This window comes from Ochotona curzoniae, unplaced genomic scaffold (assembly GCF_017591425.1).
Source record: "Ochotona curzoniae isolate NIBS_2020 unplaced genomic scaffold, NIBS_Ocur_1.0 contig_2692, whole genome shotgun sequence".
In the NCBI taxonomy this organism is placed as follows: domain Eukaryota; kingdom Metazoa; phylum Chordata; class Mammalia; order Lagomorpha; family Ochotonidae; genus Ochotona; species Ochotona curzoniae.
Window position 1 is genome coordinate 11,183,528 of NW_024465556.1, and position 13,898 is coordinate 11,197,425.

At 40.9% G+C, this 13,898-nt stretch overlaps 1 protein-coding gene across 1 annotated transcript in view; it reads left to right on the forward strand.

The window, feature by feature from the left end:
• REEP3 (receptor accessory protein 3) overlaps nucleotides 1–13,898 on the forward strand; it is a 96,776-nt gene that overhangs the window by 68,130 nt on the left and 14,748 nt on the right. Inside the window, exons 3-5 of the mRNA XM_040975829.1 lie at nucleotides 2,816–2,892; nucleotides 5,368–5,488; nucleotides 5,658–5,771. Coding sequence (XP_040831763.1) covers nucleotides 2,816–2,892; nucleotides 5,368–5,488; nucleotides 5,658–5,771 — 312 coding nt within the window. The remainder of the gene's footprint in view (nucleotides 1–2,815; nucleotides 2,893–5,367; nucleotides 5,489–5,657; nucleotides 5,772–13,898) is intronic.

Genomic DNA, 13,898 nt, shown 5'->3' on the forward strand with positions numbered 1-13,898 from the left:
ATGGCTTGAGACTTTTCTTTTTCTGACAGTTTTCCCAGAGTTAAGGGGAACCAAGGATAATTGAAGACTTCTTTCCCAGGAAAAAGGGGATGGTGTTAGCACTGACATTCCCTAGGTTGGCCTGGTGGTAGCCACTTCTCTGAAGCCTCCTTGAGGCCCTCCTGGTGCCCGTGTCACCAATTTCCTGTCCCTTGGACCTTCAGCAACTGTTTGTTTTGTGCTGTCAGTGAAACAGGAATAGTTTACCACAGTATTTGTTTTTAAACTCTGTCCCGTGAAGCCACTGGGGTTTTTTGGAATCTCCCCAAGACTCCGAAGTCAGAATAGGAAGAGATCCAGCCTCAAGAGTGTTGCTGGTGATGTATTTTACAATATTTTTCTTTTTTCAGTAAAACTATGATTTAGTTTTTAAAATGTGATCACCTCCAGGATCCCCTTTAGTGCTATCAAAGCAGGATGTTCTGCTGGTAGTCGTTTTCTCTTGATTTCTTTCTTGGAAGCAAGGCCTGAGGTCAACCAGGTTAAGAAAACTTTGTGAACATACTTGAGAGGTAAAAGTACTAGTGTTTGCATTTAGAAAGAGAAGATAAGAGCCTTATCTCCTTTTTGTTTTGTTTTTTTCTTTTTAACATGTTGGGGGCAGAATGAGAGGGAAAGAAAGTCAAGGCAGACACCTGCCCCCCACTCAGCCGCAGTTGGAGAGTGGCTGTGGTGAGAGAATGGAAAGCAGCCAGTCACTAAAAGTGAGAAACTAAAGGCAAGATTTGTTCTTTTTCTCTTCATTTTTTAAAAAATTTGAGATGATGATATCATAAATCAGTGACCCTATAGGAGGTAAGACTTCAAAAAGTTTGTAGAAACAGACTTAAAAGATCAGTGTATTTGGGTGCAAAATAATTTTTAAATCCATGAATGTACGGGGAGCTTTTAAAAATTCCAGGGCCTGGTACAGTAGACTAGTGGTTAAAATCCTCGCCTTGCATGCTCCGGGATCCCAGCAGCCCCACTTCCCATCTAGCTCCCTGCCTGTAGCTGGGAAAGCAGTAGAGGATGGTCCAAAGCCTTGGGACCCAGCATCCACGTGGGTGACCTGGAAAAAGCTCTTGGCTCCTGGCTTCGGATAGGCGCAGTTCTGGCCATTGCAGTCACTTGGGGAGTGAATCTTCAGACGGAAGATCTTCCTCTCTGTCTCTCTTCCTCTCTGTATATCTGATTTTCCAATAAAAATAAATAAATATTTTTTTAATTCCATGGAAATATGTGAGATGAAAAGTCTATACATGGGTTTATAAATTTTTTAAAAAGATTTTACTTACTTGGGGTCAGTGTTGTGGCTTAGAGGATAAAACCTCTGTGACACAGGCTTCCCATATGAGCACCACTTCAAGTTCTGGCTGCCCACTTCTGCTCCAGTTCCATGCTGACAGCCTAGAAAAGGACTGGTACATGGCCCAAGTGGTAGGACCTCTGCCACCCATATCAGAAACCAGGAAGAACCTCCTAGCTCCTGGCCACACTGGACGAAGAATTTGGATCAACATCAGGACTGGAATGCTTTAATGCGGGTGATTTTGCTCAAGAATTCCAATCACTAGATAACGTAGACTCTGACAAGTTTTCCCCAAAATGTGTTGAAGGATACATAGATGATGGCACAAATCCAAAAGGAAGTGGGGATTACCGAATATGAGCCAGGAGTTATAACTCAGATGTTGAAGTTTGACTTCTGATATATAACCACAATTCTAGATGAGGCAAATAGTAATTTTATTCAGACTAAGAAAGCTGTTGATACAGACGCTGTGCAGTTGGCAGTCGAGTGTCGAGTGCTGTGCCAGCCAGTCTTTACCTCTCTTCCCCCAGGAGAATTTTTTTTATTAGAAATTGCAAGGCAAATATGCCAGGCCCCTTTGCCAATAATCAGTCCATATTCCAATTCTAGATTGCCACATGATAGATACTGCTTAGCAGCTTCAAGCAACAGATTTAACGTTACTATTTTAAAAAGAAAACAAAAAACATATACAGTGTTCCTCTGTTTCACTGTTGAAAGTTAGACCAGTTACTAGCAGAACAAGTATTCTCAATCTAGACACACGAACTCCACAAACCACATCTTTTTCAACTAACGTTGCTGCTGCAGTGTCCTCACTGGATAAAGGTTTACAATACAGATGCCTGCTTTACAGTCACCTGCCATGGAAAAAGCATCAATTCCTGTAACACTAGCACTCTAGAATGTTCTGATTAATTCAGCAGTAAATGAGTCCAAAAACGTTCTTTTTTTTTTTCAAAAACATTCTTACTATCACTGAAATGATGTCATCACACAATACTGCCAATGCATCAAGTGCACCGAAAAGAAAACTTGATGATGGTGGTGGTGGTGGTGGTGGTGGTGGTGACTGATGACAGGGACTGTGATCATTTGTCATCTGCTTTGATGAATGTAACATGCACACTGGGTCTTGACTCCATTGTACTGAAATTAAACAAGCATGCTGATGTTTTCAATTTGTGTTTGGGGAAACTTAATGTAGTATGTAAAAGGTACATATAATTGATTTTTATTTAATAGATTGAATAATAATTTCTCATCTGCCTCTAAGTGTAAAGAATAAAGTAGTTGATCTATTTAGAGAAAAAAAGCTAAATATTTCACTTTTCTAGCTGTTTATATGTAAGGACCTAAACGTTTTTGACCCAGCATATTATGTACCTAAAAGTACACACACATACACACAGGTAAAATTACTCAAGAGTTGCAGATAATTTTTTTTACCTGTTGTTTCATGAGTATCTGTATTATTTTCAGGTTCGATGGATGATGTACTGGATTGTTTTTGCTCTCTATACTGTAATCGAAACAGTAGCGGATTTAACAGTTGCTTGGTAAGTTCTTGTGTTGAGAAGGGGCCAGACTACAGACTCGTCACCAGGTGTTGTGTTCTTAGCCTGCTCTTGCAAGTAGCTGTGTGAATTTGAACAAGCTTCCTAATTCTCTAGCATCTCATTTCTTCATGTGCTTTCTTTTTAGATCAGTGCTCTCCATTAAGCTCTGCCGCAAAGGCAGCTCCCTATGTGCTGCTCCCTATCCACTTTGCACACACCGCCCTCCCTCCAGTATCTGAGAATAGAAACCCTTTGTTGTTACCATCCTTTTTCTACACTGATAACACCCACTGTTTCCCTCTCTCCCTTCCTGAACGACTCCTCCTTATGACCAACAGCATCAACATCCAGGTCTTCCAAATAGCAGGAAGCACGAGCAAAGCTTATTATTTTCTCAAGAATCGAATATTCTACCAAGCAGCAGAATGCAACAACTTCACTCTGTTTGAATGCTGTTTCAGTAGGACATGTCCGTATGACCATGCCATCACCGGAAGAACTCATCTTTGCAAAGCATTCAAACTTAACTACCTCTGCAGTATCTGCAGCTGTTATTACCCACAAACTGCAGCCGAAATGGGCACCAAGTCACTCTACACTTCTTTGTCTGGGATACTTAACGGCACCTGAAAAAAATCAGTCATCTACTCACCCATTTGTGGGCTTGAACCTCAGCATTCCTTTTGTTTCTTTTTGGCCAGCGGCTACTTCATTCGCTCTTGTGTACGTTTCAGACCTTTACTTGTTCCGTCCTTCCACTGCGCTTCCCACTCTGTTGTGATGCTCTCGTGGCACATTAGATCCCATCAGAATTACTAGAAAAAAAAAAGATGTCATCATGTGTAAATATTTTTTAAAGATTTGTTTATTTTTATTGGAAAAGCAGATCAGATTTACATGGAGAAGGGCAGAAAGATCTTCTGTCTGCTGGTTCACTTCACAAATGGCAGCAACAGCCAGAGCTAAGCCAGTCTGAAGGCAGGAGCCAGGAGCCTCCTCCAGGTCTCCCACATGGATGCAGGGTCCCAAGGCTTTGCACCATCCTTCTTTTGCTTTCCCAGGCCACAGGCAGGGAGCTGAATGGGAAGTGGAACAGCCAAGACAAGAACCAGTACCCTTAACGGATCCTGGTGCTTGTAAGGGGAGGATTAGCCAATTGAACCATTGTGCACGTCCCCGTGTATAAACTATTCTTAACAACCTGCACTTACATGTGAGTTCTTCTGTATCTGTATCCATTTTTCTCTTCTGCTTTGAAATGCAAGTTTCCCTTCCCCAGTGCTCATGTTCATTCATTTGCTTGTCAGTCCTGTCTTTGTCTTTCTGTTTGTGTTTAGATGGCAAAACACAGATCTGATCCCACATCTTGCTACTTATCCTAAGTTTCAAAGTTCTTTTTTTAGAGGCTTCTGTTTTTCTTTCCCTGCTCTGACTACATATGTGAAAAAACCTGTACTTGAGCAATGCAAAGTCTGCAGGTGTCAGGAAGTAACACACCAGCAGTGACTCTTGGTTGACTACACAGTGGTCATTCCTCACTGCTCCCTACCTGCCGGAAGAACTGAGATTTGCAGTTTACCATATATGCATTAGTGCCTCATGGACCACCTCGTGCTACGTGAGTTCCCTTTTGCTGTGGCAACAAACAATTCAAAAAACACAGTGGGATTAAAAACCCATTGACTTCTCCCTCAAGCTGTGTGAGACCAGGCAGCTCTGTGGTCTCCGCTCAGTTGTGTCTGCTCCCACAGTAGAAAGAGTTGTACTGGAGGAGGGGGTCAAAGAGCATTTGACTTTCTGTTAGCATGTGACACGTGTCACATTCACATTCTCTTGGCCAAAACAAGTGGCCTGGCCAGATGCACCATCATCAAACTGGACTCAGCCTTCCAGGGAAGGCGCTGTACCCCATGTCCCACCCAGCACAGTGGTAATCCCTTTCCCCTTGTAAGTGAAGGTGTTAGATCTGCAGAGTGCTGCAATTCTGACCAAATGAGAGCAGGGTCAAGAGTTCTGAGAAACATAAGGAGATGCGTGCATGTGGTTAACATTTTGTACTGAGAGCACATCAATTTATACCTTGATACTGCAGTGTGTGCTAGGTACTTGCATGGCAGTTTGCCTCTGCACACTGGGTGGTTACACCTCACTGCTACAACTAAATGCTGTTACTGCACTCCCTTCACTGCCACAGTCCATTCAGCAGCCTTCTCCCTACCTCAGGATTCTTGTACTTGAATCCTGGCCCGGAAGGTGTGACTCTCTTAGGGATCAGGTCACTCCTTTAGTGTACAGATCTGTCATTAAAACAGATGAATTCATCAATGCAAAAAAGGTTGTTTCCCTGACCACTAATGTATACATGTGACAACTTAACCTGATAAGTGAACTTTTGCAAAAGTCTCTTTGTGATTGCCACGGTCTCTGTAGTTTATTTTTTCACCTGCCCTTTTCCTCCAATTTGTTTCCTGCTAGGTTTCCCCTGTATTATGAGCTGAAGATTGCTTTTGTCATATGGCTGCTCAGTCCCTATACTAAAGGAGCAAGTTTAATATACAGAAAGTTCCTTCATCCGTTTCTTTCTTCAAAGGAGAGGGTAAGACATGTCAATTATTTCTACAACTCCTGTTTTACAGATATATGTTGACACATGGTTTATGATGTAAAATTTAGTGAAGCTATTGTAGTTTGGAAGGAAAACCTTGGCTTCGTAACGCTCTATTTGAATACTGTTAACATGTGTGGTGTTTTCCCCCCAACCACAGGAAATTGATGATTATATTGTACAAGCAAAGGAAAAAGGCTATGAGACCGTGGTGAATTTTGGACGGCAAGGCTTAAACTTGGCAGCTTCTGCTGCTGTCACTGCAGCAGTAAAGGTAATTTTTTCATTGACCTTATTTATCCAATGTCACATTAAGTCACAGATAAAGTAAGGTAACTCGAAATCTCAGATGAATATAAATGGCGGAATTTTGCTTTATTCTCTTTCTACTAGTGTAAAGAATAATTTTATTCTTTTCTTAAACTTAAGGACATTTTTAGCACTATTTTCTCTACTCAATAGTTTGAAGCTTCTTGAATGCCATGAAATGAGTGGTTAGTCAATAAACATACATGAAAATGTCATAGTGTCATAATATTCCCACATCACAGCCTATAAGTAGTTTTCACGAATCTTCTGTAAAGGTGCTCATTCTCTCTTTGTCTTTGGTCTTCTCACTCGCTCTCTTTCTGTTGGTGGCAATATCTTGGTAGGATTTCTGGCTTACTTCCGCATTTCTGCTTCAATCAATTTGAGGTAACTGATTATTTAAAATAAAGCATGAAAAAATTCTTTTCTTAGAACTTGAGTTTTTTTTTTGCCTATTACTAATGTTATTTGTTGTGTATGCAAGCTAAGTTATCATGAATACCTTCTGTGAAAACTTGCATTATGGCTTTTAGAATTCCTTGCATGTAGTAATTGGTGTGGCTCATTTTAAGAACCATAACGTGATTGATTTTGATGTGTAGTATTTGAAGAAAAGCTGGTCTTCAAACCAAGAACGTGTTCATTGTGACTTTCCAGGGTCCCTCTTACGCAACCTGGCTTATTTTTGTTTTCCATAGTTGCTTCATGTATGCCTTGGGAATGACATGTGCTTGTCTGATAGAGCATATGTAAAAGCATAGTACTGCATGCAATGGGAGTTGCAGTAAACAATGGTGTCATGTTTCTGCCTCAGAGGGAAGATTTAACTTTATTGCTTTAAGTTAAATTGAGAATAAATACTAGTGTGCTTTTGAGCTCAACTCTGAGTTATCTTGAATTAAAACAAGAATGCTATGGAAGTAAATAATGCTAGCTAAGTTGCAATTTCTTATCATCTCAAAGGCAAAGCCAAGGGTGTTTTCAGTTCTTAGTGCTCTCTGGCTCAAAAAATCAAAATTAATATAATCAAGACAAAAAGTTCATACTAAAACCTGGCAGACAAAATTTTCAAATTAAAACCTTGCAGTGTTGCCCTGAAGACTAAATGGACATTAACTATGCAACACTAAACTGTTGCCAACTATTATTTAACGGCTGTTAATTATAAGTATCTTACAGTTTTCCTGTTTGGTCTGTAAAAGGCTTTTTCTTTTATTTAGATAGGTTTATAGGTGAATTCTAAAAATGGGAAAAAAATTTGCCTAAGGGTGTATTTTAGAAGATCATTTACTTTTTATTTCTTAATGCAAACACATTGTCTAATTTCCATATTTGAAAAAAAAAGTCATCCATGAGATTCAGCATTCAACACATGCAAAGAAATGATGCAACATTTCTCAGAATTGAAAGACAGAAACTTCCAGATTCAAAGGGTCCACAGAGTGTGCAACAAAATGAATTAAAAGAATGATCAGTACTAAGCGATCATTGATACCCCAAAACATCAGTAATAAGGAAGTCATTCATGCAGATTCCAAAGATTAAAAACATGTTAAATTCAAGTGATCTAGAATCAGAATGGTATAAAGTTTCTAATCGTGAAAAACCACACTGAATTGGTTCCAGGGCCCCTGCTCAGATAACCAAAATCCAGACAGTCAAGTCCCTAGTGTAAAATGGCATACTTTTTGCATATAAACTATACATTGCCTCTTACATACTTTACTTCAGCTTGATGCATTTGTTTGAGATAATACATTTTTCATTTATGTTAGAGTTACATGCTTTATGGTGCTACTAAATAGAGTTCAACCAATAAAAAGTAAAAGGCCATAGTCCAGCAGGAAAATATTTTAAGTAATCTCAAAATTACTTATGGGACAAGAAAGGAATCTATGTGTTCACTACATAGCTGATTATTTTCCAAATATTTTCAATCCAAGGTTAGTTTTTACTTTGGGCATAAAATCTGATAACACAGAGGTGCCCTTCATCAGTCATGTATGAATTCAGAAAGAATATTTGGCTTTATAATTCTAAGCATGGAAAGTCACAAAATTATTGCATTCCTTGTGCAAGTAAATGTATTCTGCTGAAGCTGAGGATTAATCCACAAAAAATGGAAGTCTATGAGGTCTGCCAAGCAGGTTAACAAACAAGGGAGATGTTAGGAATTTCCTCAAAGAATGTCATACAGCAAGTCCAAAGTGTAACTGGTCCAAACTGGACGTGGGGGATCAAAGACACCAAGAGGCATGTCTCAGGGAAAAGTCGCTAATGGGTGTGGCCCTGTGCAGGGATGGGACAGTCTGTGCTGTGCCCAGTCTGAACACATACTGGCTTACACGCAGCTGGTACCAGCACACTTGCACCTCAGCCCTGAGACAATATGAAGAGGGAGACGATGGGAAATGGGAAGGAAGAAGCGGGAGGGGCATAGGCATGAATTCTGGGAAAATAACAGAAGCTTAGAAGAAAGGCAATATAACAGCACAACTGAGCTCAGCAGGACACAGCATTCATGTTGTAATAAGGAGAACAGGGACTAAGGGTTTGACAGCTGGGATTGTCTGTGTTAGGAGGATGGGGGAAGGGAGAGAAAGAGGAGGAGAGCTGAAATTTCCATCTCCTGGCATCGGAAAGTGGAGAGTTGACTTAAAATTGGTCCCATGTACAGGGAACAAAGAGGAGAAGGCCTGTAGCTTTTTAATTCAATATTGCAGTTAGCATTGTTGGATTTTACAAACCAAGTGCAGATATTTATTTACACACCAATGAATACACTGTCTGGATTTTTCATGCCCTACGGCATCATTCAAAACGATTATATATAGAAAATTGAAAAACAAAACAAAAAACCCTGGATCTCCCTTGTGGATGCAGGCACCAAGCCCTGGGGCCACCCTCTGCTGCTTCCACAGGTTCACTCACAGGGAGCCGGATCAAAAGTGGAGCAGCCAGGATTTGAACCTGGATGTTGGTATTGGCTTTACTCGCTGTGCTACAATGCCAGCCTCTCACCTTAATGTTTAATTTTAGTTTTAGTCCTGCTGATGAATAGATACTTTTTTTTTTTGCACATAGTGTAACTTCTTTGTAGGGGGCTTATTTTATTTTGAGTGTGTCTCCTGCTTTCAAATACAATGCATGGGGCATCGGCAGCCCCCACTGTGTTCTGTTATCCTCATTGCCTCCTAATTCATTTTTTTCTCATACTGGGCCTCTGTTAGCATTTAGCATCCTGCATATCATTGCTTCAGCATCTGTCTATTTAAGGCACACTGTATATATGTTAGGTGGTCGGGGATGCAGCAGTGAGCCAGACAGAAACAGCCCCTACCCCGGTGGACTACTGTCTGGTTGGAGCTAAGGTCTGTCCGTATTCGCTAACAGAAAAATTTATTTCATCTTTGACCTCTGTGAGCCCATCCATGGGCCCCTGTTATTAATATATATATAAAACATTACAAAAGCTGTCCTATTTCTCTCTCCTTTGTGATTCACTGTTCTATGTGTGTATTTAATGTCTGCACTCCAAAGGCAGGAAGTAGAGAGCATAAAGATCATCCAAGTCACTACTGCGGAACAAGCGGGAGGCAGCCCACAGCTACAGCCATGCAGACGGTCCCCACGTGTCTGTGATAGCATTCTCTTACTCTTGCTGCAAGTCAGAGAGGAGGAAACTGGGACGGGAAGCAAGGCCACCAGGATTAGAACTGGTGCCTATATGGGATCCTGGCATGTTCGTGGCGAGAACTTTAGCTGCTAGGCTACCGTGCTGGGCCTTACAATTTTTCTTAATAAGACTCATTTTCCATGAACTTGTTGAAGACTCCTCATACTTTATTCACTAGAAATGGTCGGTAAGGGACCAGTGTTGTGGTATTGTAGGTTAAGCCACTGTTTGCAGTAATGGCATCCCTAATCTCTAATGGGCACCAGTTTGAGACCCAGATGTTCACTTCCAGTCCAGCTCCTTGCTAATTAGAAATCAGTAGACTATGGCTCAAGTACAGATAGCCCCTGCCACCCCTGTGGGAGACCCAGAAGAAGTTCCAGGTTCCTGGCTTCAGCCTGGCACAGTCTCATATATTATAATGATGTGGGGAGTGAACCAGTGGTTGGAACCTCGCTCTCTCTTTCTCTCTGTAACTCTGTTTTCAAATTTAAAAAAAAAAAAAAAGCTTTTTTTTTATAATGAAATACTTATTAAATATGCTGAGCACAATATATCCTATCGTCATTTGCCTCGTTATACTGTACTTATTTTAAAGTAGGGAAAATTAGTTTCATATCTGTAGATGTCAGAAACAATCAGTGAAGCACCGTTTCATAATGCAGAGTCAGTTGAAACTGCAATAGGAAATAGGTCAAGGTTAAGGAGAAACTACCAGAAAACCAACAATAAGACTTTGAGATTTTTTTAAAATAGCGTAACATATAATTTGTTAAAAATACCTTCCAGGCTAAAAGTTCATGGAGTCTCGGTGTGACCTTTGAAAGAACAGCAATACCGAGTGGTTGTCGCGTTAAACCGCCTAAGCATGTGAAAGCCGAAAGTAGGCAAAGGAAACGAATCAGAGCATCTATTACCTTGGAAAGCAATTTTCTGAAAATATTACTCCATTCTGTGACCTCATTACCAGGCATCTGTCGGCAAGGTCATTGTGCAAGTTTATTTTGGCTGAGCGAGGCATAAACATGGAAAGGACCTTCAAGGATTTTGCTGAGGAGGTTCAACAGTCCATAGCTTTTCAGGTGAGAAATGCAGCTGGCCTGGGTACAGACAGCAGCCCCGCTGGCACATGAAGGGCAGGGATATTAACTGGCCCCCGCAGCTCGGTGCCTCTGCTCTGGCGGCCTCTGCATATTGAAGTCTTCCCCAGCAGAAGGAGACCATAGGTCTGCCCCAACCTAGAACCTCACAGGTAGAAAGGAGTGCAAATGATCCTGATCAGGGCAGAAATCCTGACACCTTGCTGCTTGTTTGGTTTGGTTTTATATTTGTGAGAAGTTTAGGGGTCATTCAGTTGCTTTACTATTTCCATTTTAAAAAGGGACATTTGTCCAGGGTTGGGAGAAAACCAGCTCCTCCACCCACCCCCAATCTTCCCTGCAATCTGGGAAAGCAAGGTTACACTGAGCATCCAATTCTACAGCAGTTGAGCTAATCTGGATGTTTTGGTCTTGGTCCTGCCAACTAACCAGTCCTGAGATTTTGGCAAATCATCTGCATTGATTTTCCCAAGAAGTAATCTTCTCACATGTCAAAGAGAGAAGCGAAATCTGACTTTGGAAACCCTTGACATGTCTGAAGCAGTGATTCCAAGCTGGAGGAGATTGTTTCCCAGCCGCTTCCCACCAGGGCACGCGTATGGACGTCACAGCCAGAGAGGGCCTGGCCGCTGGAACCCAGCTGCTGGAGGCCATGCGTGCTGCTCTCTGCCCTGCCACACGCAAGTCAGCTCTCCGCAGGATAAAAGCCATCAGCCTCAAATGCTATGCTGAAGTAAAAAACAAACAAAATATGCAAAAAAAAAATGTATAGATCAGTAGCTTGGATGGGAATTACAAATAATTATTATTTTTTATATGTTTCTCTGTCACAAGCATTCTTTGGTAAACATACATTCCTATTAACTTTAAAAATTTTTTTTTGATTGGAAAATCAGATGTACAGAGAGGAAGAGAGATGGAGAGGAAGAAACACAGAGAGGAGCAGAGACAGAAAGGAAGATCTTCCGTCTGATGGTTCACTCCCCAAGCAATCACAGTGGCCAGAACTGAGCTCATCTGAAGCCAGGAGACCAGAGCGTCTTCCGGGTCTCCCACATGGGTGCAGGGTCCCAAGGGCTTTGGCCATCCTCAATAGTTTCCCATCCAAGAAGCAGGGAGCTAGATGGGAAGCAGGGCCATCGGGATTAGAACCGGTGCCCATATGGGTTCCTAGTCTGTTCAAGGCAAGGACTTTAGCTGCTAGGCTACTGCGTTGGGCCCCATATTCCTTTAATCTTAAAGACACTAAAATATATTATTATGCAAATGCAGTCATTTTCAATTCTGGGCTTGACCTGATTAATTACTAAGTGTCCAGAAAGAAATGGGATTTTGCTAAAAGTTGAAAACTAACCCATCTGCAATTATAATATAACCTGTCAAGGATCAACAAGAAATGGAGCTAAATGACAATTCATTATTGAACAGTATACTAAGAATTATTCTATTTTTAAAAATCCTATGCTTGCAAGAGTACAAAGATTTACTGATTATGTTTTTATATATTCTTAATATAAATGTGAAAAAAATAGGTTAAAGTTTTATGCGAAGGTGCCAATTAGTACAATAAATTTCCTTAACACAAAATGCAGTGATCTTGATGGTGTTTACTCAGGAAAGGAAGAATTTAAACAAAAGCAGAATTATTTGAGTGTAAAATTAGACTTAGCCTTCCCTTTTCACAGATGTGCACTTGCACTTAGATGGCCGAGTGCACTTTCAGACGTCCTGCAGGTGGGTGTAATTGATCTCTTGGATGCTGGTACCCGCCCAAACCCGAAGCCTGAGAATTGAACCATCTGATTCAGAATTAGTGACACTTCTGCTAATGATAATACGTTTCAGTGTAAATTGTCCTACAGAATATTCAATAACCTTGACCTTGGATTTTTGCGCCCTCAAACGTGATAAACCACTTTCTCCAAATGATATGAGCAAGACATTGGATAACAGACATGAGTGAGAATGGATCAAAAAATTTTATAGATCACAATATTCTCAAAAATGTTATTGAATTACCTACCAATGATTAGTTTATGCTGTTAAACAGATTTTTCAGGAAGATCACTCATTCCACCTGCCTAAATATTATGCTGTTTTAATTTTTTCCGTATTTTCCCAGTCTCCTCATAACCATACTGCATTCCTGTAACTATTTCATACATATGACTTGGATTCTGGCGTAGAGAGCAGGTATTGCCCCTCACATTATATAGCAAACATAATTCCTTCATTAATATATCTTTGTACTGAAGATATGAAACTGGAGGGTATAAATTGTCATTTGAATGAGATTATTTTATAATTGGAGTTCACGTCTAAGAAGTTGCATTGAGTACTTATAACTTATATAACAATGCTACGCTAATTCTCTCTTCTCGTATTAGTTCTATTCTGTGCCCATTAAAAACATCCAGCGGAAAAGGCAGTTTTCCAAGATGACAATGACGGTTGAAGTATGGGAGGCTCTCTGCACAGGGCTGCTTTCCCCTACAGCACATGACCTTCCCTGAAGCCTTGAGGGTATTGACGCCTCTTGGGCATTGGCAATAATAATACAGTCAATGACTCGAGCTAAATTAAAATCCAGACTGTAAGCAAATCACCCAGGTGCCACAGGATTGGGCCCTTCTGTCCTTTACTCGAAAGCTGCAGCAGATCCCTGGTAGCTTGTGGAGTTGGCCTGTGAAGTCTCCCATGACCATACCTGTAGTTTGCAGCTAATGCTGCTTAAAAGCTTCAGTGTTTACCTGCAAGCCTGCTGCCATCTATGGAGAACTCTTCAGGCACTCAAAAAATATAGAAGAGGGGTAAGAAGAGTTTTTACTCGTCATATGCTCAGTAGCAGTACCATATTATGTATGCTAGGGGATAGTAGGATAGAAGCAGCCTAAGATTTGCTCCTCTATTTTCTTAAATTCTTGCTCTGGAGGCAAAATACACATAGCAAAACCATAGAAATAATGGTAGTATGTGAGTTCATGTGTTGATAAGGTGTGGATGATATGAGAGATCTTGAAAATTCATAGAAAATTTGTATCATGAAAGACTATACACAGATTTCAAATATTTTTGCACTAGAACAGATTTTTCTGGGCTGGGTGTTGTGGCACAGTAGGTTAAGTGTGCTTTATTGTGCCTGGTTCAAGTCCCAACTACTGTCAGCCTCTGTTACTGCTTTCTGCTAAGATGCCTGGGAGGCAGCAGATGCTAGCTCAAGTATCTAGGTCCCAACTCCCCACATGAGAAACCCAGCTGGAGTTCCGAGCTCTTGCCTTGAGTCTAACCTCCCTCCAGCTTTTGCAAGCATTTGACG